Source organism: Leishmania major, chromosome 34 (assembly GCF_000002725.2).
Source record: "Leishmania major strain Friedlin complete genome, chromosome 34".
Classification (NCBI taxonomy): Eukaryota; Euglenozoa; class Kinetoplastea; order Trypanosomatida; family Trypanosomatidae; genus Leishmania; species Leishmania major.
Genome location: NC_007286.2, coordinates 1,756,125 through 1,783,548, shown reverse-complemented (window position 1 = coordinate 1,783,548; position 27,424 = coordinate 1,756,125). Strand labels below are relative to the sequence as shown.

General features: G+C 60.8%; 7 protein-coding genes across 7 annotated transcripts; all 7 read right to left on the bottom strand.

Moving 5' to 3' along the window:
• Nucleotides 1-377: 377 nt before the first annotated feature.
• Nucleotides 378-1,043, bottom strand: LMJF_34_4200 (hypothetical protein; the record flags this gene model as incomplete). Its single annotated transcript, XM_001686475.1, has 1 exon — nucleotides 378-1,043. The coding sequence occupies one exon, from the start codon at nucleotides 1,041-1,043 to the stop codon at nucleotides 378-380; it is 666 nt and encodes a 221-aa protein (XP_001686527.1).
• Nucleotides 1,044-1,904: 861 nt separating this feature from the next.
• LMJF_34_4190 (putative protein serine/threonine phosphatasee) lies at nucleotides 1,905-2,834 on the bottom strand (the record flags this gene model as incomplete). Its single annotated transcript, XM_001686474.1, has 1 exon — nucleotides 1,905-2,834. The coding sequence occupies one exon, from the start codon at nucleotides 2,832-2,834 to the stop codon at nucleotides 1,905-1,907; it is 930 nt and encodes a 309-aa protein (XP_001686526.1).
• A 1,246-nt stretch (nucleotides 2,835-4,080) lies between these two features.
• Nucleotides 4,081-5,826, bottom strand: LMJF_34_4180 (conserved hypothetical protein; the record flags this gene model as incomplete). Its single annotated transcript, XM_001686473.1, has 1 exon — nucleotides 4,081-5,826. One exon carries the CDS (start codon nucleotides 5,824-5,826, stop codon nucleotides 4,081-4,083), a length of 1,746 nt encoding a protein of 581 aa, XP_001686525.1.
• Nucleotides 5,827-6,616: 790 nt separating this feature from the next.
• LMJF_34_4170 (conserved hypothetical protein) lies at nucleotides 6,617-7,261 on the bottom strand (the record flags this gene model as incomplete). Its single annotated transcript, XM_001686472.1, has 1 exon — nucleotides 6,617-7,261. The coding sequence occupies one exon, from the start codon at nucleotides 7,259-7,261 to the stop codon at nucleotides 6,617-6,619; it is 645 nt and encodes a 214-aa protein (XP_001686524.1).
• Nucleotides 7,262-8,259: 998 nt separating this feature from the next.
• On the bottom strand, nucleotides 8,260-20,985 carry LMJF_34_4160 (putative dynein heavy chain; the record flags this gene model as incomplete). The annotated part of the gene is made up of 1 exon (XM_001686471.1): nucleotides 8,260-20,985. The coding sequence occupies one exon, from the start codon at nucleotides 20,983-20,985 to the stop codon at nucleotides 8,260-8,262; it is 12,726 nt and encodes a 4,241-aa protein (XP_001686523.1).
• Nucleotides 20,986-22,129: 1,144 nt separating this feature from the next.
• LMJF_34_4150 (conserved hypothetical protein) lies at nucleotides 22,130-24,106 on the bottom strand (the record flags this gene model as incomplete). The annotated part of the gene is made up of 1 exon (XM_001686470.1): nucleotides 22,130-24,106. One exon carries the CDS (start codon nucleotides 24,104-24,106, stop codon nucleotides 22,130-22,132), a length of 1,977 nt encoding a protein of 658 aa, XP_001686522.1.
• Nucleotides 24,107-25,097: 991 nt separating this feature from the next.
• On the bottom strand, nucleotides 25,098-26,495 carry LMJF_34_4140 (conserved hypothetical protein; the record flags this gene model as incomplete). The annotated part of the gene is made up of 1 exon (XM_001686469.1): nucleotides 25,098-26,495. One exon carries the CDS (start codon nucleotides 26,493-26,495, stop codon nucleotides 25,098-25,100), a length of 1,398 nt encoding a protein of 465 aa, XP_001686521.1.
• Between the last annotated feature and the right edge of the window lie 929 nt (nucleotides 26,496-27,424).

Below are 27,424 nucleotides of genomic sequence, written 5' to 3'. Positions count from 1 at the left end.
ACGCAACGCAGTCGCCCCGTTCTTTCGCTGAGACGTGCGTGCGCACCCCGCTCACGAGGCAGACAGAGGCAGACGCCGGGTGCCGGAAAGAGAGGAGGCAGGAAACGACATGTGAGCGCAGCTTGTCAACGGTTGGCACTGCCTTTCTCGAGATGCGTCTGCGATTGCGTGCGCGAGTATTTCGCCTCACGCGAGGAGGAGGGAGGACATTTTCGCACGAATACTTGAGAGGCTCGACAGGAATCGTCGACCGGATGCCCGCGGAAAGCGACGTACGAGAGAAAGAGAGGAGAGCGAAAGCTAACACGACAGCAAGACGGGGCGCCGTCGTCGTGACCCCGGCGACGCCACGGGCCCATGACCTGGCTAGAGCGATTTCAGAGCGCTACTCGAGAAGGAAACGGCGTACTTGGCGAGTACGTCTTGGCCATCAGAAAGACCTGAATCGACATGGCGGTCGCCATACGCACCTTGGCGTCGTCGGGGTTGGTCGCCACGGCAGTGGCGTGGTGCTGTGCGCCGCGCGTGACTAAGAGGCTGAAGAACTCGTCGGGACTTTGAGCCTCCGCAAACATCGGCCCAAAGGTCTGACCCCACTCCACCGAAAACGCGCACACCGTACTCTTGAGTGCGTCGTAGAAGGGGCACTGGGGTGTCCCGTCGTAGTGCAAGTAGCCGTCCAGCATCCAAAGAAGGTACTTGCGCAGGATGTGCTCACATGCGCCGACAATGTCGGCCGACTCGCACGCCTTGGCACCGATGAACGCGTTCACGGCATCGTCGTTAAGCACATCGTTCAACGTGGCATCCACGACCCGCATCACAGCTCGTCTGCATGAGTCCTCCGTATCGAACTCGCCCGTCCCGCGCAGGTAGGCGCGCACCGGCACACGCGTCGACTCCAGCGGTTGCCACGATCCAGCGAAGATGGACGCGCCGGCCACGGTCACCGCCGTGTCTCTCGTCTGCTGCGGCGCGTCTGGTGGGCAGCCAGTGAGGGCGTCCAAGAACACGTTCTGTAGCTCTCCCAAAGAAAACGGCATCGTGGCGCGGTTGAGTGCTGTGAGGGGCGCAAGAGCGTAGACGTGCGTGGTACGGACACCGGGCGGTATCTGTCGACTGCGGTGGCGATGTAGCGATTCTCGCAGATCTTGAGCGACCAGCGACGGTATGGAGGTTCGGGGAGGGGGGGAGGGAGCCGGAGATCAAGGTAGCATCGAAGATGCGAGAGAGCGGAAAAAGTCGGAGGAGGCATTCTTAGTGGACTGAGTGGAGAGACAAGTCGGACTTTGAGTCGGCTGGGAATGATACAGTGGGCAGCTCCCAGGAACGCGACTGTCGGAAGAGGCGTCAGTAAGGTCGCTTGTCGGCGTGCAGATGCGCTGCGTGCCATTAAAGGACTCGGCAGGTAGGCTGGGAGAGAAGCGAACATACAAACCAAGTTGGCACAGGTGTCACCTCAACTGCACGTGCACGTCTGCGCGCGTGCGACGAGCTTGTGCCTTCTCTTTTTTTGTGTTGAGCCAGGCGTTGCTGACGCACGGAGAGAAACGCGAACGCGGAAAGGCAGAGGAGAAGAGGCGAACCCCGCTTCTCTTACGGACGATCGAAGGCGTGCGGGACGGGTGTTGTTAGGGTGCTGCGGCGCAGAGGCGCCCTTTGGAGTGAGGAGGAGGAGGGGGGGGGACGGCGCATCCGTTCTCCACTAACACTTCGTTATCTGCCGATTCAGAGAGAGAGAGACAGAGAGAGAGGGGGGAGGGATACCTCTCCAGAGGAGATGCACACACATTCACTGTGTGTACCAGAACAGAAAAAATAACGACCACGACAATGCCGTGCCGTCGGCGCACAGCAGCCGGCGACCAGCAGACATGGAGAGAGGTGAGGGGGAGGGGACCGCACTACAGAAAGTAGGCCGGCTCCTTCGTCCTTGGCTCGTCAGAGAGAGTGATCTGTGCCTCCACCTCCTTAAAGACGACAAACTCGCACGAGTGGTCCTCGTAGATGCGCAGGACACTGGCGAGGTTACCGCATCGATAGCAGTAGTTTGGCGCTGACCACACTGTGCAGAGGTATTCCTCGTCGAAGTGGTACTTGAATCCCTCGTGGACGAGCTGGTGGGCGCGGGCGATGAGGTTGAGCCGGTTGCGGTGGATAAACTCTTGCGTGACGGAGGCGCCGAAAAGAAAGCCGGCGCCACGCTGCGACACCACCCAGCCGTCGACGTTCTCCGGGTCTGACCAGACGAGGTCTGAGAAGGGTCCTTCGTTCGGAATCTCTTGCCGCCGATTCAGCAACCGGATTTGATCAACCGAACGGATTTCCGGAGAGAGGCCGCCATGAATGCAAAGACTTTTGCCCTCGATGAGTGCGGCGATCGGCATGCAGTCAAACACCTCTGTGCACAACTTCCATATCTCCACCGTGCCGAACTTCTCAGCACACTCATCGTAGAAGCCGTACATGGTGGTGACCTGCCTAGTTTCGTGGTTGCCGCGGATGAGAGTGATTTTGTGCGGGTATTTGAGCTTCAGGATCAGAAGAAAGGTGAGTACCTCGACACTGTTGCGCCCCCGATCGACGAGGTCGCCTAGGAAGATGTAGTTCATGCTGCCGGTCTCACGACGAATTTCCCCTGCCACCTCGAAGAGCCGAAGAAGATCGAGGAACTGACCGTGAATGTCACCGCAGATGGTGACAGGAAGGTGCACCCCTTGCACGTTGCTCTCCTCGATGAGCAGATTTACGGCTGTGCGAAGCAGGAGCTGCATTTCCTTCATCTCCAACGGCTGCACAAGGCGCACCTTTTCCTCCCACGCATCGAGGTTCATGGCGCGCTTGCAAGACGCTGAGCTGAACAGATATCAGAAGATGGAAAAAAAAAACAGGAGAAAATGGGGGAGTCCGACAACGAGACGCCCCACCGAAGACCGCGCTGACTGACAAGCACACACGTGGCACCGAAGCCCATCCAACGCCCCAGAGAGGGCGAGAGTGGCGCGTGGTGGCAGAGCAAGAAAAAGCGTCGATTCGATTTTTTCCGCGTCACGGACTCGGATGCAATGGAGGTGGGCCAAACTGTATCGATCTATGTCTGCACGCTGGGGGGAGGGGGGGGGGAGGTAGGAGTGTGGATGGGGAATGGGGCGCAAAGACACACGCCGCCATGCGCCCGTCAAGTAGTGATCGCGGCAATGGGTGTGACAGAAACAAAAGAAGCAAACAAACGACACGCGCGCAGCTAAGCGGTTTATGTACGTGCTCTGTTGCGTGCGTGTGCCTGAGCATGAGACCTCCACTTCCCTCGCACGCAAGCTGACGAGGGGAGGGGGAGCGTCGCGGAACGGCGGGTGAGAGCAGGAGAGACAGAGTAGAGGTGCCGCGAACCCGCTCGGTGGTGGTGAGGAAGGAGTGGAAGGGGAAGGAGGGCTGCCGTGTCTCAAGTCAATGCATGCCCCTTGCTGCGACGTCACTTGTTCCAGTTGTACAAGCGCGTCAAGGGGCGCCGAGGAGACGACTTTGTTTGCGCGCGAGGAGTAGGAACAGCGCCCTTAGCTGAATGATATCATAGCGCACCCCGCGCATCAAACGCCGTCGCGTCTACTTTCGAGAGAGGCGCCTTACGTCACCATTCGCATGAGGAGAGAAGGCCGTGTATACGCAGCCGTGATAGTGCCGGTGAACGGCTAGCAAGGACGCCTTGCTCTCCCGTTTCGTGTCCTTCATGTGCCCTTCCGCACGCTCGCACGCACGCACGTGAGTGCCCGCGCAGCGTACGCTGTTCTGTCACGTTGGGGTAAACATGTTATGAGCGGAAGATAAAGCGCAAGGGTACGCCATGACTCGCGAAGACGCGGTTGCCAGCTCCCACGCACCCTTCACACACGAGCGCAGAGCAAGGCGGGGAAGAGGGTAGGCGGACAAACACACACACACACACACACACGTCTCTCTCTCTCTCTATATATAGAGAGAGATAGATCACTCTACTCTGCGTGCAGAGCGTTGCGAGGGTGTGGAGAGCTGCTGCTTCACGGGAAAAACGCGGCAACGTAGTTGCACACAGCATGTGCTGCTTCAGTCCCACTCGTCACCCAGCGTTGCGTCCTCCTCTGGAATGCGCACCGAGTCGTACTCTGGCATCGAGAACACCTCGTTGTCGGTGTACTTGACCCGGCAGCGGTTGATGATGTGCACGATCTTGTCGAGGCGCACCTGCACTTTACGAATGACGGATTCGTGGCTGACTTCGTAGGCAGCCGCCGGTACAGAGCGCTCGACGTGCTCAATGAGAGGGTAGTGCGCGCCCTCGGTGGAGGCGTACTTGGCGAGATGCTCGAAGGTGGACCGGCGGAAGCGGCAGATGCTTACTCGGTCGGCGTTGCCGAAGAACGGATTCTCCACCGGCTCCTTGTGCGAATAAAGACTGCTTCCGTGGTCGATGTAGGCGTACTTGGCCAGACCTTTGATGCGGTTCTCTGACTTTTCCAGCTGGCACTCCGTTTCGGCGCTGCACCCACCGTAAGCGAAGTTGTTGTGGTTATTGGTGCCGCGGTCGGTGTTGCCGATGAGAAAGTCGAACACGCTGCGATCGAGAAGCTCGCCAACGGCGCGCAGCCGTGCCCGCTTGGTGCCGGCGAAGAGCTCGTGGCCAGGAATGTAGTACTTGCGGATGAAGGAGTTGTCGATTTCGTATGGGATGGCCAGAAACGTGTCGAGCGCGGGGTGGACATCCTTCATCCAGAGCTGCAACGTCGCCATGCTGCACTCCGACACCTGCCGCGTGTAGTAGGCGCATTGGACAAAGTTGCGGTTCGTGTAGTTGTACAGGACGACGAAGCGGTGGAACCACTGTGAGAAAAGCGGTGAGTAAGCGACGGCGACTCGCAGGTAGTCCAGCGGAATAGGCACGAACACCGATGTTGGCACCCGGTTGAACTCGAGCGCGCGGTCAAAGGAGTAGGCCCAGTACTCGCTGACGGCCTCGTAGATAAACTTTCGCTGCGACAGCTTTACAATGGTTCTGAGGCCGTTGTGCGCGTACGTGATTTGCATCTTGATGGTGCGGCCCTGCAGAAGCTTCGAAGACATCGCCTTGATACTACGCATGTTGTTGTGATTGCGCAGGTACTCCTGGCACAGCCGATCCCGCTCAACAGAGAAGGAGGCGTTGCGGGGGTCGCACGCCGTCCAACGAGCAGAGTCCTCGATGTAGTACGGGTCGTACGGGAGGGGTACTCCGGCTCCATCGTCTGCGTCGATGTCGACGAAGCCCTTGGTGGGCTGATCGGGGTTGCCCTTGACATCCTTGACCTGCAAATTCGCCTCGAAGACGGCGAGCTGCGCGTAAAAGGCGGCGATGGTGTCGTCCGAGGAGAGAGTCGGCGAAGCGCTGGTCGTCGAGATGCCACGCTCACTAATCCGCTCCGGTGGCAAAGCGGGGACGCCTTTCGTGCTCTCCCCCGCGTCGGTTGGCAGCGCAGTGCTCGGCACAGGCGGCCGCGGAGGCACAGAGGGGGCGGAGGTGGAGATAGCAGCTACTCGCTCCGGCGGCAGAGTCGGCTCCTCGTTGTGCAGAGGCGGCGGCGGTGGATGAGAGAACGGTGGTGTGGTCTGTTTCCGCAGCTTCGCCCACCACGATTCCCGTGACACGCTGGGCAGCGCTGCATTAGTGTAGCCTGGGATGAGGGGCAGACTTGAAGTACTGCTGCGTGGGAGATACATGGTCACCATCCACCAGTGTGCTACGGTGAGTATTTGGAGAATGAGAAGCCCTAGGCTGAGCGGCCGGCCATGGCGGCGCACATCGCGCCAGAGCATCATGGAACCCATTAACAGAAAAAGAAATAAGAGGAAAGCTACGCTGACGGTCAAAACGCGCAACCAGCATATGGCGCGTGCGTTGACGTCCGTATACTTGAATATGTGCCGCTACATATACAACAATGCTGAGTGTAGGAAGGGAGGAAGGAGGGTGGAGCGGCAGGCACTCCAGTGGTATTCAGTTCCTATTCAGCGCCGCCATCATGGCGACAGCGAGCGTCCGACAAGAAAAAGATGCACCCAATGCAAAAACAAAACGAAGAAAAAGGAGACGCAAGAGGAGGAAAAACGAGCGAGCAAGACGGAGAACGAGAGATGGATTTTCCATGGCGCTCTGATATACAGCTGCACACAGCGTGACAAGAGCAACACGCAAAAGGGGGGGGGGGTGGAGAAGCGACTCTGCCTCGCTGAGCGCAAATCCTACTAGCAACATGGTCGCGGGGGCAAGAAGCACTGTGGGGCAGCACCTCCGCGCAAGTGCCTCTTCGCCCTTCAAAAGGGCGCCACGTGCAGGCAGAGCCTTTTTTTCTTACTCTTGTCGTTTTCTTTTGTTGCCTTTCCGACTCTCGCACATGCAAGACGATGGAGACCACCTGCCTGCCGCTGTCCCTCAAGCAGCGAGGGAGGCGAGCGGGTGCGTGGGAGAAGGAGCGACGCCTTCAGGCCACGGGAAATCGCCCGAAGAGCGAGCAAAAGCGACCTGATTGTGGCTCACGAGCTGCGCGTGTGGCGCGTCGCCACGTATTCAAGGACTGGCGCTGTCTTCTCAGCCCCTCTACCCCACCCATCACTCTTCCTCCTCCGTACGCTCCGTCTTCATCGTGACGGAGTCGGACGGCGGCTCTTTTTTGGGTGCTGCAGAGGGCAGCGGTGCCTCGTGCTTCTTGCAGTCATTCCCACTCTTGTGTGCCGCAGACTTTTTCGCCTTGAGCTCCTGGCGCACCTCCGCTGTCAGCACGCTGCGCAGCTCCCTCAGCTCCGCATCGAACACTTCGCGCTCCGTGGGCTCTGAAACAAAATTAGCAGACTTCTGCTTTATCCCGTACCTCAGCATCTGACTCGGGCTTAGCTTCACCGTGGTGGCGGCGCTCTTCTTGGCAGACAATGTGGCCGAATTTTTCAGCGGACACTCAAAGGTCCAATGCACCGTGCTTGAACATGTCTGGCATCGCTTGCTGGCGTTGGTGTCAAACCGAGGGACACTGTAGCCCTTGGGCGGGCCCTTGTCACCGTACATGACACGAGACGGTGCGTTACCGTCGAGGCTGATAGCAGCGGTATGTGGTATGTGTGTGTGTGTGTGTGTGTGTGTGTGTGTGTGCTTGTACTTCACTAGCAGCGACAATGGGGTGGGAGGTGAGTGGAGAGTCGGCAGAAGAGAGCACAAGACCGCCGCGGGTAGAGTCGGGCGCGGGAAGGCGCGTCTGGCCATACGGCAACGCGGTGGATCGCTGCTCCTTACCGGCAAAGCCGACGCCTCGGCACTCGCTGAGGAGCACCAAGTGCTCGTCGATTGTGGCCTTCGGCTGTGATTCCGCAGCAAGCCGCCAATATCGACATCAAGGCACAAGTGCGAACATCGGTACGCTCTACCTAAGGCTCAGCTATCTTGCCGGCGTGCCTGTTTGCCGAAGGGAGGAGGAAGGAGGGGAGGATGGGCACACTGTGATCAGCACAGTCATATATGCATGCGTGTATGCTTACATACTTGTATGTGTACATCGGCAGCGTTCGCATTGCACAAAGAAGACAGCCAAAAAAGAATACACACACCCAACCCAGAGAGAACAGGGCATCGACGCTTGGTAGCACAAACACGGCGTCGGCGAGCAGGATGCGCCGCGTCACGACAGACGCCGTGTTGGGGAGGCGCGTGCATGGGCGCCTCCGCCATATACATGTACGCACCACCTCACCAACCTTGACGGCCGCATGCAATATGCGTCGTCCAGTCGCGCGACTCTTTTAGTTTTGGTCGCGGCATCCCTCCACACCGGGTCAAGATGCAGTCGCGCTGATGCGCCGAACCAAATAACGCAAAGCGAGCGAGCGCCGTCCCACAACAGACGCAGCCGCCGCTCACCACCACCGTAAACGGAGTCCACAGAGAGCGACCGAGGAATCGCGTCCAGGTCGTCCCAGACAACCCATGAAGCACTGCCAAGGCGGAGACGACTGGGAGGAGAAGGGCTGCAAAACTCAACGCGTCCGAGGGGAAAAACGAAGAGAAAGAAAGGGGCAACAAGAGCACCAGCAGTCGGCGCAAAACGGTTGCACTCTGTGGCAGCTCGTGGTGCGACGCAGAAGCGACGGGAGGAGAATAGAGAGCGGGCGAGCGAGCTCTGGGTCTGGCGAAGCCCCAACACACACACACACACACAGACGCAGACGCATGCAAAAAAAACGCTAACGGTGCTGCAGTGTGTTGCTCTACTGCTCCAGCACGATGGACACTCCAGAGAGCACAAAGTTCTGCGCGGCTACTTCGTCTGCACACGGGAGCACAAAGTCGCAGACGTAGTCCTCCTTTGTGGTGTTCGCGTAGACAGGCACTCGCACCGAGGCCTTGAGGATCGGTGGCGATTCCATCCACGCAGCAAAGACCTTCTTGATGGGAAAAAACGCCGGCTCATCAGCGGTGGAGATGGACTCTAATAGATCTGCGTCGTCCAGCACAGCACCCTGCAGCATGAGCCCCTCGAGGGCCGTCACTAATGGCGCGCCGGCTGGGGGCGTAGACGTGGTCGCCACCAGCACCAGCGACACTAGCGGCTGCTGGATGGCGTGCGCCGTCTCCTGCCGCAGCGCGTTCAGGAAAGTCTTTGCACGCATGAATTTGGAGAGGTCGAGTGTGGCACTTGTGAAGGTGCCGTTCGCCATCATCTTCTGCCACTCGCCGATGGTGACGGCCTTGCTGACCAACGCCTGCATCCAGGTGGAAATGCGAGCCGCGCTGGGGAAGTGACCTTCCCAGTTGGCCGGGACGTCACCGAGGATCATCGCGGCAGCCTCCGTGCGACGGTTCTCCGTGAGCAGGGCGCCACCGTCGATCACCTTGCAAAGATCGCTCACCGCCACGTTGACCTGAGTCACCAACCGCAGCGCCGTCAAATGCTCGGCTTCGAGAAAGCGCTCCAGCGGCGTTCGCGCAGCAGCGGCCGTCGAACGGGACGACGGGCTGGGCGGGGCGAGCGGCAGAGGCACGAGTATGTCGGCGTGCCGGGCCGTCAGTGCGGCCCAGGTGTCGAGGACTGGCGTCAGTCGCGCGGCCCAAGCTTCGCGATCCAACGCCGCCTCACTGTAGGACTCGCTGATTCGCTGCAGGTCGCCGGTGAGCGCACGCACTCGCGACAGTTGCACCACCCGGTCGGCGTTGGGCGGCAGCGAGAACAGTACGGGGATATCGCTGTCCGGCAGTTTCTTGATGACTTTCATGAACTCGTCATAGTCGCCGCTTGGAATGCGCGTGTGGTGGAACAGCGGTTCCTGCTGCTTCGTGCCGGCCATGCAGTTGACGCGGAACATCTTGTCAACGTAGGTTGCCATGATGCGCTTGTCGAAGGCCGTCTCCATCTTGCCGCCATAGATGGCATCGTTGAGGATGCCGCGGATGGCGTACCAGTCAGCGTCGCCGCGCGCCGACTGATGGAGTACAATGTCGACGGACGCCTTGAGGTCTGCCGCTGTGACTTCGTAGTCCTTCGTCCAGCCCTGCGGTACGTAGGAGCGACGCTCCTGCACAATCGCCTGCAGCGCCGCCGCCGCGAAGAGGAGCTGACGCTGTTTTTCGTCCTTCTCGTTCACAAAGGCGGCGTCCCAGCTGCTGTAGGTGCGCAGCAGGTTTTGCTTGATCCCTGGCGGTGGCTCGAAGGTGATCTTCAGAGACTGGCCCAGCAGGATCGACGGGAACTCGTCGTGCGCCTCGCTTGTGAGGAAGAGCCGGAACGATGCGTCTGGCTTGAGCACCATCAGCTCCTTCTGCAGCTGCGACACCCACGGAATGACGAGGTGCAGGTTCTTTAAGAAGAGCCAATCCCCCTTCACGGCAGACTCGCGCAGCAGCCGCATTGCCTCGTCTGTCTGTCCGCTGCCCATGGCGAGCTGGTGAAACCGCGTTCGACCCATCGTTTCATGGGCGATGGCCTGCAACTCCTGTGAGGGGTCTGCACCAGCGGAGGTGATCACCAGGACAGGGCGGTTCGCGTCGGACTGCTCGACGGCGGAGACAAGGGTGCCATTCTCGCCGATGGAGTCCACCTTCAGCAGCGTACACGCCACCGCGTTCATGGCGGCAATGAGGCGGTCGCCGCGAAGCGTCTTCATGAGCAGTAGCCGCTGAAAGTGCGTGAGCGACTTGAGAAAGCCGGGGTAGTCCGACTCCGGGGTGGCGGCACGCATCCATTGCAGCCACACGTCTGCCTCCTGAAAGCGCGCCTTCGAGACCAGGTCGGGGAACAGCGCCGCAAAGGTGCGGAAAGTCTGCACGCTGTCCGGCAGCACAAAGGTCGGCACACGCACCTCTTTCCGCTTCTCCTCCAGCACAATCGCCTTGTCTATGAAGAAGTCCCACTCGGCCGCGGCACACGCGGCGTGGTGAATGTTGCGGCACAGGTGAATGCCGTACACGACGCGATGCTCCTTGAAGAGCGACTGCGCGATGGCGGACACAGTGATTTGGATGAACGTCTCCTGCAGCGCCGCGATCTTTGTCTCCGGGTCGGTGCGCAGGTCCTTGTGCCGCTTCAGCGCCCGCAGGAAGAGGTCGAGAAAGAGCTGGAAGGAGAACTGATACATGTGCGAGAGCTCCTGCAAGCTCTTTGTCAGAAAGAAGACGGAGCTGGCGGTGGTGGCGAAGGGGCGGTAGACGTTCCGCTTCCTGTCGAGGTCCTCTTGCACCACTTTCGACTGCTCTAACGCCGTGGTGATGTCACTCGCTTGCGACTTGATCTGATTCAGCGACTCGATCAGCGTCGTGTCCTCTAGCAGCGACCCTTCCGAGTTGGCAAGGTTCTTCAGCAGCCGCTCCTCCAGCTCCGCCAGCTGCATCTTGAGGCCCTCCTCCTTCTCGAGCATGTCGAGCTTCTCCTTCTCTAGCTGCGGCTGCTCGTGCTGGATCGTGATGCCGAGGAACTGCCCCTCCAGCCCACTCTGCGTGATGGTGAAGCTGATGGGTGTGAGGTAGCTGATGATGTCCGGCGGCACATGCAGGTCCGTGCTCCGCGTGACGAGGTACAGCTGGAAGCCATCCGCGTAGTCGACGGTGCGGCGGTCACCAATCTGAATAACGCGTTTTGTGCCTTCGTTGTGGAACTCCTTGCGGAGAATAGGATACAGAAACGGCTCCACCCCGTCCACATCCGACACGATAAACTTCTTCCCAAACCGCAGCGCCAGCTCGAGCGCGGAAACGAGGCGGTCCTCGGAGATGCTGCAGACATCCACCACCGCCTTCTGCTTCTTCAGGTTCGCCTGCAGCCACCCCACTGCCTGGCCGGAGGGGTCCTTGATGAGCGGTGTGTTCACCTGCTCGTGAATCATGACGGCATTGTCCATGGAAAGCTCGTCGCCCGGCAGGCCCTCGGCCTTAAAGTGCAGCTGAACGCTCTCATCGCGCAGAAACGTGAAGAAGTTGAAGTCGGGCAGCTTCACCCGTTCCTTCCACTCCGCCAAGGTGGCGCGGCGCGTGTCTTCTGGGTCCTCGCCGAGGTACGTGATAACGCCGGCGGCGAGGAGGCAGCGCTTCGGCAAGAAGTACGAGTCCTGCTTGATCGTCTTCATCTGCGCCGTCCAGCGCGTGTGCTCGTCCCCTAGCTTTGATAGCAGCTCCTTGGCGTTCTCGAGCAGTTGTTCGGCCTGCTCCAGCTTGTCCTTGAGCCTCTCCGCCTCAACCGTCTTCTCGCCGAACTTGGCCTTGAGCTCCTCCACCTTCTTCTCCACCTTTCTCAGCTTGCCCTCGTACTTGGTCATCTCCTCTTGGCCCTTCTGCAGGTTCGCCTCGTACTCCTTCAGCTCGTCCCGCATCGGCGCCACCGTGTCCAGCACCTTGCTGTACTCCACCACCGCCTTGAGCCACTCTGCCATCGGTGCCGCAGCCTTGGAAGCGCGGGCAATGGTCTCGCGCTTGAAGTACTCGGCGTTCGAGGCGATGAATTTCTCCACCTGCCCCCGGGCGGCGGCGCCGACGTTGTCGATGTCGAAGTCGAGAATCTGACCCTTGATGTCGCCAGCCAGGACCTTGCGTATGGCAGGCCACGTAGCCGCTTCGGCACCCTTTCCCGCCTCAATCAGCAGCACGACACCTTGCATGACACACTGCACCGCTGCCGGCGGCTTGGCCATGGACCGCAGCTCCGACAAGTGGTCGGAGCGGATGGAGCTGACAGCCGAGAGGGCGGCGTCCAGCACCGGCTGAATGCCGCTCAGCCGGCCCTCGATGACGACCTTGCGCTCCCGAATCCCTGACTGCTCTTTGTCGAGCTCCTTCTGGATCTTGTGGATGCTGCGCTTCTGGTTGCCAGCTTCCTCCATTCGTTTCTGGATCTCCTTCAGCGCGTCGTCGGCCTCTTGCTGCTTCACCTCCAGCAGCTGCTTCTTCTCAGTCACATCCGTCGCGATCTTGTCGACGTTCTCCTGCGCCTCGTCGAGCTTTGTGACGCCGCTCTTCAGTCGAGCTAGCCCGTCCGCGACCTGGCGGCTCTTTTCCTGAAACACATGATCGAAGGTCTCGCACAGCACCTTGAAGTGCTGTGGAGCGAACTTTTCACCGAAGGAGCGGTGCAGGTGCACGAGCTCCGTCGTCAGGCTGAACTCTTTCTTGTCCTCGCGTTGGTCGAGCGCCTTGTAGACGTCAGCGATCATGATGCGCGGTATCACCTTGAGACTGCTGCTGTCCCACGTTCCCAGCCAGTACACGTTGCAGCGAGTGAAGAGGGCGGGGTTGGCGCGGCACTGCAGCTCGTAGTTGCGGTTTGTTGGGTCCATGACAACGACAATGTGCAGATAGCGGGCAATGCGATCGACAAAGAAGTTGTAGGCGCTCATGCCCTCCCCCGCTGCCTCGTCCTTGAGGGGGTTCAGCAACGCGTCCTGCTCCTCCTGGGTGAAGAGCCCGACGACCTCGCCTGATGAGAGCAGCGAGTTGACCGTCTCAAGGAAGTAGGGGTGGAAGAAGTTGAAGTCCTCGAGCAGCAGCACAACGCTCTGCCCCTCCACCCCCGCCTTCGTCATGACGCTCTTCAGCTCCGCGGTGAATTGCTTGACGCCGTACTCGCGCGTGATGGCGAGCGTGACAACCTCTGTTCGGTTGCTGTAGGCGACGAGACGCACGATCTGCGACGCGCACACACCGGCGCGCGCCACCAGCATTAGGTTGCCACGCTCCTGCGACAGCACACGGTCAACGCGGGCGATCCACGCGCACACTTCCGGGATAAGCTGCACGTTGAGGCCGGCGTTCTCGCGAGAGTAGTTGAGGGCGAACGCTTCCGCGGACGTTTTCACCTCCTCGAGCGTAGTACCCGCCAGCCGCTTCTTGCCGGCGCGCGTGGCGTCCAGCCATGACACGTAGTAGATGCTCTCCTTCTCTGACAGCGCGTCACGGTGGCCGACAAGTAGCGTCACGTTGTCGCGGATGACCTTGGCCAGGCGCGTACGCTCCTCGAGAGTCACCAGGCGGTCGACAAAGATGCGCCGCGCCTCGTATGCAAGGACGTCAGCGATGTTGGGGGTGTCGTAGTTCAGCAAGTTCAACACCCATAGGGTGATGTCTCGTGGGTTGAAGACGTAGTGCGACGCCGCGTCCACCGTGCAGCGCGCGGCAACGGTCTCGTAGATGGTGGTAACACAGCGGGCCAAGTCGGCCGCCCCCTTGTTCGGCATGTTCAGCTTCAACCGTTCACTTTGGAGCATGACCTTGATGAACTCCGAGTATACCTGCTGCAGCGTCTCCTTGGAAGGGTACGAGATGCTCAAGACGGACGTGATCGCTAGGAAGCGCGGGGCGACGGGGTGGCGGCCCATGCTGCCGGGCGGGCCTATGCTTCCCACAATTTGCACCCGCTCGACCGTGACCCACTCGAGTTCCGCGTCGTAGAAACCGTTGTAGAGGATAAGCTGCTGGAGAAAGGAGTGCAGCTGGACGGTGCCGTAGCGGTCCGGCTTCGGCAGGTTGAGGTCCTTCAGGAGAAGAATAAGCCGTTCCGCCTCCTTGGGCCGGAGCACCTTGCCTTGGTTCGAGTTGAAGATGGAGCACGCCTGCCTCAGCTTTTGAATGACGTGTATTGCCTCCGTCTGGGCCGAGCAGTTGATGCTCGCGACGCGCGTGCTGGTCGTGCTCAGAAACAGGTTATTTAGCAGCATCGTCTTGCCACACCCCTCCGGGCCGACCAAGATAAAGGGGCGGTACACCCCCGGACTCGTCGGCTTCGTCCACGCCCGCATTACCTCCAGCGCGCGTTGGCATTCCACCGTCGACACCATCGGATGGCGGTATAGGTCGTCGATGGCGAGGACCGCCGCCGGCACGAACTCCAGTGAGACGTAGTCCTGCCGCTCCTCGTCGTAACGGAAATCCAGCGGGTTCTTCGCATCTGGGGCCCGCTCCTCGGCGAGGAGGAGAATATCTTTCGCGTACGCGCACCGCGTCTCATCTGGCAAGTAGGAGCCCAGCCCGTAGAGCAGCGCCAGCACAAACTGCTTCTTCGTCGTGCAGTTCCTCAACTGCACGAGCCCGGACATCACCAGTCCCGTCCGCGTCGTCCCCACGACAAGATCCCCCGAGGATAGCAGCAAGTCGATCGCCTTGTAGAAGTAGGCGTCGATCCACTGCTGCAGCTGCTGCTGCGACTCCTTCGGTTGCTCTGCCAGCCACGAGGCAACCGTCATCTTCGGGTCCACGTCCTCCTCGGAGAGGTAGATGATGCCCATGCGCGACACCGTGGCCGGCGAAGCGAACTCGAGGCTGTGCGTCTCGAAGAGGAAGTTCACGTTGTCACCAAACTGTACTCGCACGCCGTTCGGCATTGTCAGCAGCTTGTTATCGTCCAGCACCGAGTTCAGCGACTCCACCCACGCCGGATCGATGTCGCCGTCGCAAACGATCCACGACCGCGCCGACGCCTCCTCCTTCACCACCTTCCTCGCCGCGTCCGTGAGGACGCCGTCGAACCACTCGCGAGTGTCAGGGTCCATGTGGCCGAGCAGCTGTTCACGCGGTAAAGCCTTGGGGTTCACGACGTAGAGCGGCACCTTCGTGCCGAGCTGCTGCAGCGCACGGCGCAGCACTTTCATGAGGGTACTCTTGCCGCTCCCGCTTGGCCCGACGAGCACGACACCCATGCGCTGCTGCAGTGCCTCGTACAGTTGGAGAATCTTCTGGATTTGTGTCTCCACCACCTGCAGCCTGAGCTCCTTGATGGACTCCTCGATGGCTGGTCGCAACTTCTGATAGTCGATTTCCAGCACCGGAACGCCAGGAAAGATGTCGCTGAGGAGGGTGTTGAAGATTACGGCGTCGTCGAAGGTGAGCTTGGACAGCGTGTTGACTCGAAGCGACTTGATCAGAATCTCACTCTCCTTCTGCAGAATCTGCTCCGCAGACAGCTGCACCTTGCCTGCCACCCGCTCCATCAAGAAGTCGTGGACGAGCGTGCCGCCAAGGCGCAGAACCGCTTTCATGGCGCGCAGTCCCCAGTCGTAGTGCTGCTGGTGGGACAGGAGCTGGCTGCACAACGTGAAGGTTTCGACGATCTTGGTCGCCAGCTGCGTCGCGTTCTCGAACCCCTCACTGTAGAGGATCGTTTCTGTAATGAGCTCGTTATCCGGGGCACTCATCGAGATAGAGCGGAAGAGCTGCTTCAGGTTGTCTGGCAGCTTGCTGCGGCCGCCGTAGCCCTTGCCGGCCGGATTCAGCGTCACGAAGATGCCAGCGTTGGGGTCGACGTCGATGCTCTTGCCAAGCAGCTGGCACTCCTTGTCACCGTTCTTGAGGGCTTCCTGGATGACCTGGATCATCTGCGAGACCGCTGAAAGTTGGTCGACCTTAAGGCGGTTGAACTCGTCGAAGCAGCCCCAGGCGCCGCACTTGACGAGGCCCGTGAAAATGCGGCCCATAGACTTGAAGTCGATGCCTTCATCACAGTTGAAGACGAGCACCTGGCGCCCCATTGCGTTACCCAGCGCCTTTACCGACTCCGTCTTGCCAGTACCCGCGGGGCCGTACGGGTTGCCGCCATAGCCCAGCCGCATGCCCTGTGTAAGGGTGAGGTAGCAGCAGTCCGTCAGCGGCGTGTGCACCAGCTTTGGGGCGTTGCCCTGATATTCGTAGCTGTACCGGAATTCTGCGTCCACCATGCGCAGCACGCACTGCTGAGTGCTGTCTAGGTAGAAGCGGAGCTGCTTCTTCCACAGCCAGTGCGACTCTTTATCAATGTCGTTCGCGATGAGCAGCTGCACCACCTCGATGTTGTGAATGAGGTCCATGATGAGCACCTTCAGCTTGATGCCGACCAGCACATCGCTGTTGCCGCCAGCGTACGCAGTGAGCTCGCGTAGCCGGGTCTGCAGCTGACTCTTCAGCTTCTGCAGCGCACCGGCACTGCCGATAGGGTCGCGTATCGCAGTCTCGACCTTGCGCGTGAAGGTGATCATCTCCGCCGTGCACAGCACCTGTGAGGCGTAGGTGCCGATGTCGGCCTTGGCCACACATTGCGCCACGTGCGCCTTGAGCGTTGCCTTCACTCCTGCATCCAGCTGGGAGAGCCACGCCTCCACCTCCTCCGTGACCCGCACCGGCTTCAGCAGCGTCACCACCTCCCCTTCCAGAGACTGGATGTGCAGGATGTTCTCCCTCTGCGCGTCGAACTGGACGCTGTGAATGCCCATGAAAAGCTTCTTCAGGTGCGACTGAATGACGCTGGGATTCTTGCTCTGCGCCAGGATCTCGAGAAGATCGTCGTCGCTGATGAAGTAGAAGCGTGGAAAGCCGTCACGCTTCGACTCCAGGTACTCGTTGAGAGCTTTCTGACACCGCTCCAGCTGCTCCGAGACGTCGTGCAGCGTGGCCTTAAATTCCGTGTGCTCGGCAAGAGCCATCAGCCGGTTGTCGTTCTCCACCGCCTTCATCACGGTCAGGTAGGCCGAGTCGATGCGGTGGAAGCGTTGCTTCTCGTGCGGCAGGGCACCACGGCGGAAAATGGGCTCCAGGTACACCCACTTGCGCTGGATTTGATTCATGTGACGGAGGTACTCATCGAGGGTCGAGAGGCGCTCCTCCCACTTGGTGGCATCGTTCGAGAAGAGGCCAAAGTACGGTGACTCTTTCATGCTCAGCAGCAGCGCGCGGTTGTCGCTGAGCGTCGACATCGTATCCTTCCAGTCCGTGATCAGCACAACCCCGGCGCGGTCCGGGTGCGGCGTGAGGGCAAAGCGGGCATCCGTGCCCCAGGCCCGCACGTCGTCGAGCGCCTCGCGGATTCGTGCCTCGCCCTGTGCGCGGCTGTGCAGTTTCTTGATAGGGCCCTCGTTCTTAAGGATGACTTCGTAGCGGTCAAGGATCTGGCCAAACTGCACTGTGTCCTGCGTGACGCTACGAAGTTTGAGCAGCTGGAATAACTCTGTCCAGTGGGCAGAGGTAAAGCCCTCTCCGCGGACGTACTTGAGCAGGGGCACGCAGAGCGACCAGTTGTCCAGTATCGTGCGGATGTGCACCGTGACCGAATTTGCCGGAATCTCTTTCAGCTGTCCCTGCCACAGTTTCACAAAGTCCTCGAAACGGTACACCTTGGCGCGGAAGCTGATCCATGCCTCCTTGCACAGCTCCTGCACCTGCTGCTGAAAGTCGCCCAGCATGCTCCACATTTTCAGGTAGTCCTCTATGTCGGCCTCCGTGTCCTGGATCGGCTGCAGGTCCGGCTCGTCAAGGTGAAAGTACTCACACTGCTTCTTGCACTCCTCCCCGCGCTCCTTGAGTGCTTGCAGCTCTTTCTTCTTCTTCATCACGAACGCCAGCGGCTTGTGCGCCGTCAGGTCCTTCGGCTTGAGCTCGTGCCAGCGCGTTGTGAAGCGAACCGAGTCCCTCTCCCACTCCTTGACCGAGCTTGACACGCTCTCCTGTATGCGGTTCAGCTGCTCCTCGACCTCCTTTTCGTGCGAGTCGAGACGCTTCATGAAAGTCGTCCAGCGATCCTTCGTCTTGGTGAAGTCGAGCCCCGCTGTACCGGTCATGTTCTGCAGCAGTACGTTTTTGTTGTAGAAGTGGTAGAACTCCACCTCCATGGCAGGGCGCTGCTCCATGAGCTCGCCGTAGAGCAGGTTGGCCTGGCCGATCTCGCCCAGCTTCGTCATCTTGCTGTCTAGACACTTCGCCGCTTTTGCAAGGTAGTCATTGATGGAGTTCAGGTGCTGCTCGGCGCTCTGCTTAAGTGTCACCTTGAGGGCGTCCGTGAGACGGACAAGGTGATCCTCGACGGCGCCTTTGATGGCCGCCGTGCACAGCGTGATGCAGCCGCAGCGGATGAACAGGTCCTCGCCGTTGATGTCCTTGCTCTTCTGCTTGAGCAACCGCACACTCTGCTCCCAGTGCTGCACCTCCGTGAGCGACTTCCCGACGATCTCCTCGAGACTCGGGTTGCCCTCGAGGCCGCAGCGGCCAATGACGAGGTACGGCGAGAAGCGCTTGAGCTCGTGCATCACGCGCTTGAACAGCTGACCTGCAGACTGCAGCACCACGTAGACGCCGTGCGCGTTGCGCGATGGCATCTCGCGAAAGACGCTCTCCTTGCCGCATCCTTGGAAGCGGCGCGGAAACGTGATAAAGTCGCTGATGCGCTGGTAGTACTGCAGCCGGAGCACCTCCAGGGGAGGGCGCAGAGCCGCCTGTCCGCTTTCGGCGTTGTAGACGATGTCGGCCTTGATCTCTTCGACAGCCTCGTGGAGGGACTCGAGACCCACCTGATACTGCGCCTCCATCGCCTTGTAGAGCTGCATGTCCCAAAATTGCCGCCACGACTCCGTGTTTTGAAAGCCCGAGTTCTCGATCTTCTCTCGAATCTGCCGCGCCTTGCTGAGCCACCGATCACGGGAGCGGAGCAGGCTGATGTCGAGGAGCTCCACCACCACCCCTTCAATCTCGTGGTGCGTCTTGTGCAGACGGCGGTTGAACTCCGTCAGGGACTGGGCAGCGCTCTGCAGCCGCTCAATGAACCGCGCAGCCTCTTTCTTGCTGCGCCACGTGAGCTTCTTTTCGCCGCTGGCCGTGATAACCTTCTCGAAGCTGACGGCGGGCTCTAGTAGCATGGCGCGCGTGCAGGGGATGATGTCCGCCGCCATGGAGTTGTACGTGTTAGCGACTTGCTTCAGGGCGACGCCCATCGGCAGGAACTGCGCCCCTTGCTGCGCCAGACGAGCGATGGTGCGAGGAATGTGGAGGCCAAGGGCGCCGAGCACTCGCACCTCCTTCAGGAGCTGCACCAGCCGCTCCGAGTAGTTGACATCCACCCGCCCCGTCGCGTCAATTTCCATCAACGGGGCGTCTGCGTCGAGTGTCAGCGCGTCGCTCTTGTCTTCCACATCCGCCACCCAGTTTCGGTAGCATTCCTGCTCATAGTCGTGCAGCTCGCCAAGCAGCTGATTCGCCGACGCCACGAACGCGCTCGCCGTGGGCAGATCGACGAGAATGGAGCCGCACATTGCGATGCTCTCCTCCACACGCCCACGCAGCTGACGGAGCCAGATTATGTTATTCACCACACCAGGGAAAAAGCGTCCCGTCTGGCAGCGGCGGTCCTCCTCCTCGAGTACGAGCTCGTCCTCGGTGCTCTCGGCACGACGCGTGTACTCTAGTCGAATCGCGTCCAGTCGATCGTTCAGCTTGGCTAGCAGCGCATCTCGCTCCGTCACCAGCTCCCTCGAGATGATAGGGCGCTTCATGAGGTGGCAGTAGCCAGAGAACTCGTCCAAGATAGCCTGCGGTGCAAGCCCGGCACGGGTGGCAAACAAGTCACGCAGAACACCGGCGCATCGTTGCTCGATCGGTTCGAGACGTCGGTAGTAGGCGGCCAGGGCACCGCTCCACTCACTCTGAGCCCCGCTCGAGGGATCCATGACATCTACATCGTCGAAAACGTCCCAGAGTGCGTCCGTCTTCAGGGCACGGAAGTCGTTGGCGCCAAGCAGCTCGCGAATCTCTTCGACAATGCCACGCAACGCGAGGGCTGTGCGCAGGCGATCCCGAATGCGCACGAGGACCGCATCTTCGTATCGGTCTCTCCACACCGCTCCCCAGTCGATCGTGGTCAGTCTCGCGCACGCGTTCAGCCAGTCATCGCAGCAAACGTGTGCCTCCTCGAGCACCTTCTTTTCGCCGCGAAACAGCCCGCCGGCGGCCGCTGCCTTGGTGCTGAAGTACTCGCAAATGTCAGTACCGACGGACCTCATCAGAAACACCGCGACCGAGCGGGCGTGGTCGTCCTGCGCGCTGTCGTTCCAGTACTCGGAAATGGCCATCTGCACCTCCTCCAGCATCTCAAGGAGCTGAGGCGGCTGCAGCGTGTCGCGGCTTGCCCACTTTCGCGGCAGCACCTCTCCTGTGAAGGAGGTGCTGCACATGCACGCCATCACAGCGTCGATCGCGGTGGTGAAAAGGCGCAGCTGGATGATGCGGTCGTTGTCCACCGAGAGTGACAGCACAACATAGCCGCCGACGCTCACGTCGAAGCGCGAGAGCGCCTCGCCCAGAAGGCATGGCGGAAAGTTGTGAATGAACTGCACCGCAAGCTCGGATGAATGTTGGAGGTGCCGTGTGTACGTGGCTTCGGCCACCAGACGTAGGGCGGGGTTGTTGGCTGGCAGATCCTGGAAACGAAATGTACTCACGCGTACCGCCTCCGCAAAGGAGTGCAGGGTCAGTGGGGCAGTGCCGTCCACGATGACCTCTCCATTGGGCAGCTTTGCAGAGCCCCTCTGTGCCCCGCAGGCGGCCTTGACCATCGCGGAGAGTAGTATTTGAGCGACCTCCGCCTCGGATGCGGCGGTAACCCGCAGCTGCAGCTGGAGGACTGCGCCAATCTTCTGCTCGCTCACAACATCCCCAGAGATGTGCTTCTTGACGGCTTTGCGGACTGCCGTGACGCAGTCCTTAGTCGCCTGAGAGAGACTCATTGGCGAGCGATGACGCGAGGACTGGTTAGCGCCACTGTCCGCGGCGGGTCTTCGTCGAAAATCCACGGTGGTGGTTGAGCGGTGCAAGGTCGTGATGGCACCAAGTGGGAGGGAAGGGGAGGTGAAGTGGAGTGGGGGTGGGGGGGTGGGGGGGGCGAGGGGTGCGGCACTGCACGCGTCGCTTTACGTGATCGTCGAACGCACGAAGAAAACTGCGTGCGACAGACGCTCAGAGAGGGAGGGGTGGCGGCACACGTGGACGAGTGAAGGTGGCGTTGTTCCCTTGGCTGCTCGGCGTGTTGTGAAACGCTGCTTTCCCTTGGTGCTACAATGCGTGTAGTGCAGCGGTCACGTCGAGGTGGGGGGTGGGGGGTGGAGGCGTTCCGACACGAGAAGCCAACAAGAAACACACACACCTACACACACACACACACAGCAGAACCACAACAAAGCCGGTGTACGGAAACGCGGTGCGAAGCGGCACCGGGACGAAGCGGGTGGAGGGAGCAGAAGTCAAGCACCACTGAGGTGGGGCAGTGACGCGTTGAAGGCCCGAGAAGAGACGGGGGAGGCAGGAAGAGGAGCATGGAAGTTAGCATGACGAATTACAGGGACGCGTGACTACAGTGGAGCCGCTGTGGCGCCGTGTCGCAAACACTCCGCCCGGCCTCCCCCTAGTTTCGCGAAGACGGAGGGAGGGTTCGGTGCTCTCATCAGTGCCACAAGACGATGTGTACGTGAGGAGAGGAGCAGAGGGGTTTGGCAGAGTCGCACCGAGTATTAGGCTTCGACGGTACTGCCCGCCATCTTGTTCGTGTGCGCACCGCAAGCTCGCAGATGTGATTGAGCGTGACGACCACGTGTTTCGTTGATTCGTTGATCTGTTGCTCGCTCGCGCCTCCCCTGCACTCCCTCGCGCCAACCGGCGTCACGATCTGTGCGCAGGCGAGGTGACGCGCAGAGATGGAGGAGAGAACGGAGCACGTAGCAGTGATGGTAGGCAGTACTCACGAACAGGCACACGCGCATGCACCTTCCCTCCCAGCCCCCAACAGGACCCGCGGACGGCGTCAGAGCAGAAGCGCATCGCATTTCGTCTCATTCCGTTGTTGGAGAGGGCAGCGCGCAGGCGCGGCTCCCTTTCTTACGCCGTGTCCCCTGTCGCAGGCAGCGTCTGAGCCGAGACATCAGCGCGCCCGCAGCTCACACCTTCGTCGAGGCTGGCAAAGGTGTCGATGGCAGACAGCAGCGTATGGGCGCCGGACACATAATGAATGCGTTTGCAGTTGGCGACGATAAACTGTGCGGCATCGAGTGCATCGGCACCACCGCACGGCAGCAGCCACACCAAGACTGGCAAACCCACAAGACGATCAAACATCTCATCTACGAAGGTTGATTGTCGCTCGACATACCGCGCCACCTCTGCAGGCGACGCTTCCAGGAGAGACTCGGCAGCACAGCCATGAAAGGCCGCCAGGCCGGTGCAGAAGCCGTCGCTGAGCCACACGCGCAAGCGTAGGGTAGGGCAGAGCTGCGCCGTACTGCAGTGCGCACAGGCAGTCGGCTTTCCAGTTGCGATACTGCCCGCCGTGACGACGCTCTGCTGAGTTCGGCTGCACTCAGTGCACATCCAGTCGAGAAACGGACGCAAAACCCCTTGCACACGCGCCAGCACCGGCAGTGTAGGGGAGGCTTCCTGAAGGTCGAGCACCAGTTGCATATCCTTTTTGACGACTTGCGGACTGCCTACAGGCTTGCCGGCACTGGCGGCGTTCGGTACGGCGTCTGCGACTCCTCCGCCGGATTCCCATCCTGGTGACGCTGTCGCGCGCGGTGCGTGCTTGGCGCTGCACGGGTGTGGCACAAGCTTCACCGCCATCGTCGACGCCAGACTCGACAGCGTCTTGCGCTGCTGAAAGAGGTGGACTGCACAGGGATGAAAAACCCAGCGCTCGCCCAGTACCGGCTCCACCGTCTCTGCAACCTCACCCCACAGTGTCACCTCCGCGAACGGGCCGCTGCAGCGGCCCGTTGCGGCGCTGTCGTCGGCGCCGTTGGCCAGGGTGACCACGGACCGCCACACACGACCGCGTTTCGTGGTAACCTGCGTGTTGCCCTGCACGGCGACCACTGTGCCCACCACCGAGACGTACCCACCCACCTGAGCGGTCTCGATCACCGCGACCACATCGCGCAGCTGCTGAGCCACCTCGCCAACAAGCGCGGACGCGTGAAAGGGAAACATTTGCTGAGTTGCGCCCGATGCCAGCTCCTCCTCGATCGATTTTTCCACAAACTGCAGCTCGCTCGGGGCGCCGCTCTCGCCTGTGCCCCATTTCACCATCCCTTGCGCGAGTCGGTAGCAGCCGTGCAACCGCACGCGCTCCACCAGAGCCTCGCCGCCATAGAATGCTGCCACGACGGCATCGCCGTGCTCGTCTGCAAGGAGACACCGAAAGACAAAGCGGGGACTGCCTGCAGAGACGCTGCGCCGAGGGTCGCTGCTGCCGCCAAGGCAGCTGGCATGCGAATTTAAAGGGTACTCGCGACCCTTCCACACTACCCGCGCGGTGACGCACCAGTTGCCCAGCGCTCGCTGAGGGGCGTCCGTGAAATCGCGTAGCGCAATCGCGTGCAATGGTCGCTGCAACGCCGCAGCCGCGCAGGGGGTACCGTCGTCTGCGTCGTGGCGCTGCAGGAGCGACTGCGCCGAAAGTGGAAAGAGCGCCTCGGCGCAGCTAGGCTGTCCAAGGAGGCGAAGCGTGTTGTTCGAGTACTTCACCTGAAGTGGGACAACCACGTTCAAACCGTTCGCTGCTGTCACCAATGCGTGGGATAGCAACGTAACACAGCAGCCCACCTCTATCTCGAACGCGGCGACAGAGTCCTCCAAGGCGGTGCACGGTGGAACCACAAGCCACGCAAGCGACTCCGAGTCCGATACGGCCATGTAAAAGCGCGAGGGCCCACAGGACACCGTTGGGACGCGCGGGTAGCGCTGTATGTCCACCACTTGAAGGGTGGGCTGCGGCCACTGCCGGTGCCACCCCTCCACCTCTTTCGGTGCCAGCGACTGCACCAGCGCCGCCGCACAAAAGCCTCGCGAGAGCGCCTCCATGCGTACAGGACGACAAAGCCCCCACTCCCTCCCCCGCCCCGAAAGAGAAGGACAACACGACGAGCCCGTCTCACGCAACAGGTGAGTGGCAAATGTGCCCGAGAGAAGCGGAGCGACGTCTGCGCGTGTGTCTGTGCGTGTTGGGAAAAAGGCGGGGAAGAGAGGGGGGGGGGCTGCAGCCTTTTCTTCGTCGTGGGCGCCCCGTTGACGATCATGCGGCACGCCACGAGAAACACTAGGCCGAGAGAAGAGATGGGCATGGAAGGAGTAAGGGTAGGCGAGGGAGGAGTGCGCAGAGTCATAGGAGTGGAGAATGGACGGTGGGAGAGAGGGGGGCAAGGCGCGAGGCGGAGGTGCGAGGGCGAGCCTAACACACAGCCAGATGAGCACACGCGCAGAGAAGCGACCAGCCACGTGGCGTAGAGAGCATAGACGACGGCACTGCCACGAACTACTGGAAGAAGGCAGCGGAGGATGTACCTCGCCGGGGCACCGGACGCAATGGCATCACTGCGGGTCATCCGCATCCACACACACCTCTGCCGTGGTCATTCTTCCTCTGATATTCTTCTCTCTTGTTGTTTCCTTTGCCGTTCTTGCCTACGCGTCTAGTGGTGCAGAATTGCCTCAGAACAAGAGGAGCAGCGATACCCAAGGCACAGCACAAATACACGCACACAGGGCACAGGCGCGCTGGTATGCCCGCAGACGTCGCCATTGAACGATGGTGCGAGGATGGGCGCGTGTGACGTGACGGTGGCCCGCGACCCATCCACAAACTAAGGTGGAGTATCGGGACGATGAGTGAGGGGATGAAGAACGAGGTTCACTCTGCACGACTCTGTCTCCTCGCCAAGCGCGCTGCCCACCCACCCCCTTCCCAACCTCGCCCCGTGCCATGTCCAGCTGCGCGCTGGAGGGGGAGGGAGAAAGACAAGAGAGAGTTGCGCGGTTGCCTTGAATTTGTCGCAGTTGGAGCGGTGCGCGGACGTCAGATGAAGCCCTGGAAGAGGTCCTCCCGCTTCAGGACTGTGCCCGGCATGCGGAAGCCATCAAGCAGCGTTGGCTTCGGCTTCGTAATGGGGGGGCCGACGGTCGGCACGCTTGGTGCATCTTCGCCCATCTCCCTGGCGCCGTAGTCTCTAGGTGGAGGGGACCGCGCTGTTAGACTTTGCCTCGGGTGCGACCGGCTCTGCGTTAGCTCGGCCCAGGTGCCGGGGCTCGCCGACGGCGCGCTGGGCAGCTGCTCGACGATAGGCTTATAGGTCGACCAACTGCGGCGGCCCTCGAGGTGTGCCGTACCGCTATACTCCAGCGGCTTCCACGAACACGTAGCACGCCCATCGTACCGAGCGGAGGTGGGAGGGAAGGTGACCTTGCAAGGCGCATGCAAGGGGACTGAAGAGCCGTGGATGAGAGAGGTCTTGAGCAGGGAGTCGCTCTGCGCTGCGGTCGGCGATGCCGCACGCCCGCGTAGACGCAGTGGACTAGTGATCAGGTACGTCATGCGTGGACTAGGCTGGCGAAGCGGACTCCATCGCCACGTAGGGGCGGCGGCTGTGTAGCTCTTGTCCACTGCCAGACTCCGGGGCGCGTCACATGCCGACACGGCAGCTTCCGCGACGGGCGCAGGGCAGCTCGCGATTGCGCCCGTCGCCACCGGTGCTTTATACGGCTGCGGTGGGGCGCTGAGTCGACCGGCAGGAGCCGCCGTTCCCCGCACGATGGGTCGGCCGATGCGCGCTGCTTCCTTCTTTTCGTGCTCTTCAATACGCCGGAGCAGGTGCTGATTAGCCTGCATCCGGAGAAGAGCAGACTTTGTCCACTGCTCCGAGGTGCCCTCCACCACGGAGATCGTCTCGAGCGGCCGCGTCGATGGCTGCGCCAACTCCGTTTCCCGATGAGCCTTGCGCGTTGGCGACAGCAGACGGTGCGCCCTTGCCGAGGGCGGCGGGCTCGGTGCGTGGCGTTGGTACTCCTTTACCCTGCTCTTGACAGTGTAAAAATGCACACCAGCCGGGTTGAGATGCCTGTTAGTGTAGTAGTGTAACCGAAGGAGCTCTTTGTATCGACTGTCTTTGTCCAGCTCGCGGCGGTACTCCTTGAGCGTTTGAGGAGCGCGGCTGGAGTCGACGGCCACGCCCTTCTGCTGCTCTTTCGACGGGGCCGCAGAGCCGGAAGAGTGGCTCGTGTTAGCCGTCTCCGTCGTGCGTGATGCGGCCGCTTGCAGGCGCTGAGCGCGCTCATGCCGCATGACCTCCTCCAAGGCTAGCCGACGCTCTCGCACACTCTTCGCTTCCTCCTGCAAGGCCACCTTGTCAGACACCACCCGATGTACCTCGGGTGCCCGGGATCGGGTGGCACAAGCGGCAGCGCCGCGAGATGCCATTGTCTGCGAGTACTGTCAGCTACCCCTCTCTTGGAATGAGCGCAGAACGCGGACGTTTGCGCGCTCGTCGCAGACCTTGCCTGTCCCTGACAATTTGATTGTTGTCGGAATTTCACATGTCGCGCGCGTGCATGCAAGGCGAGTTGAGCGGCCTGCGCGGCAGGAGAGAGGAAAAGAAGGTCACAACGCAAGCTGGGGAGGAGAGCGAGCAACCGAGTTAGCCAAAAGGGTGTGCAGGAGGGTGAGCGGTGGTCGCGGTGGTGACGACAGAGGCGGCTGGCCCGCGGCCAAGTACGGCGGAGCGAAGTATGCCACTCAAGGAGGACGGGGGCTGGGAATGGGCCAGGCTAGCGACACAGCAGAGGCGGGAGAACGGCGCGAGGGAGCCATCTAGGGCCCTCAGTAATGCAACGGCACAACGCGGTGGGCAAGGAGGCGCATCCTTTCCGCGCCTGCAAGTCGACAGGGGTCGCGGTGGTGTCCGCGGTACCTTTTTGGCTGCCCGCTGGCCATCCACCGCTATGCGGCGCCCCCCATGTGCCCTTCAATATGTGGTTCTTATATCGTTGCTGCCTTTCACACACTCCCGCATACAGCAATATCAGAGCGCTTAACCTACACACAGACACAACCCAAAGTGTTTTTAGCAAAAAAAAGTCACCACTGCACTCCCACTCACGCACAGACACACGCACGCGGGTGTGTACATATATAGACATACATATATGCGAATACCCAGTGTCTTCGGAGAGAAGCATGCACACTACCATCACAAACGCCACCCCCGATAATGGCATATACAGATTTACACACACCCACAACGCTCTCTCCCCCCCCACACACACAGACACAGACACACCCTCGGTAGAGACTGCTAGAGGAAGCGAGGGGAGGCGAGCTGGCAAGAGCAGCAGCCGTGCCTCATCTTG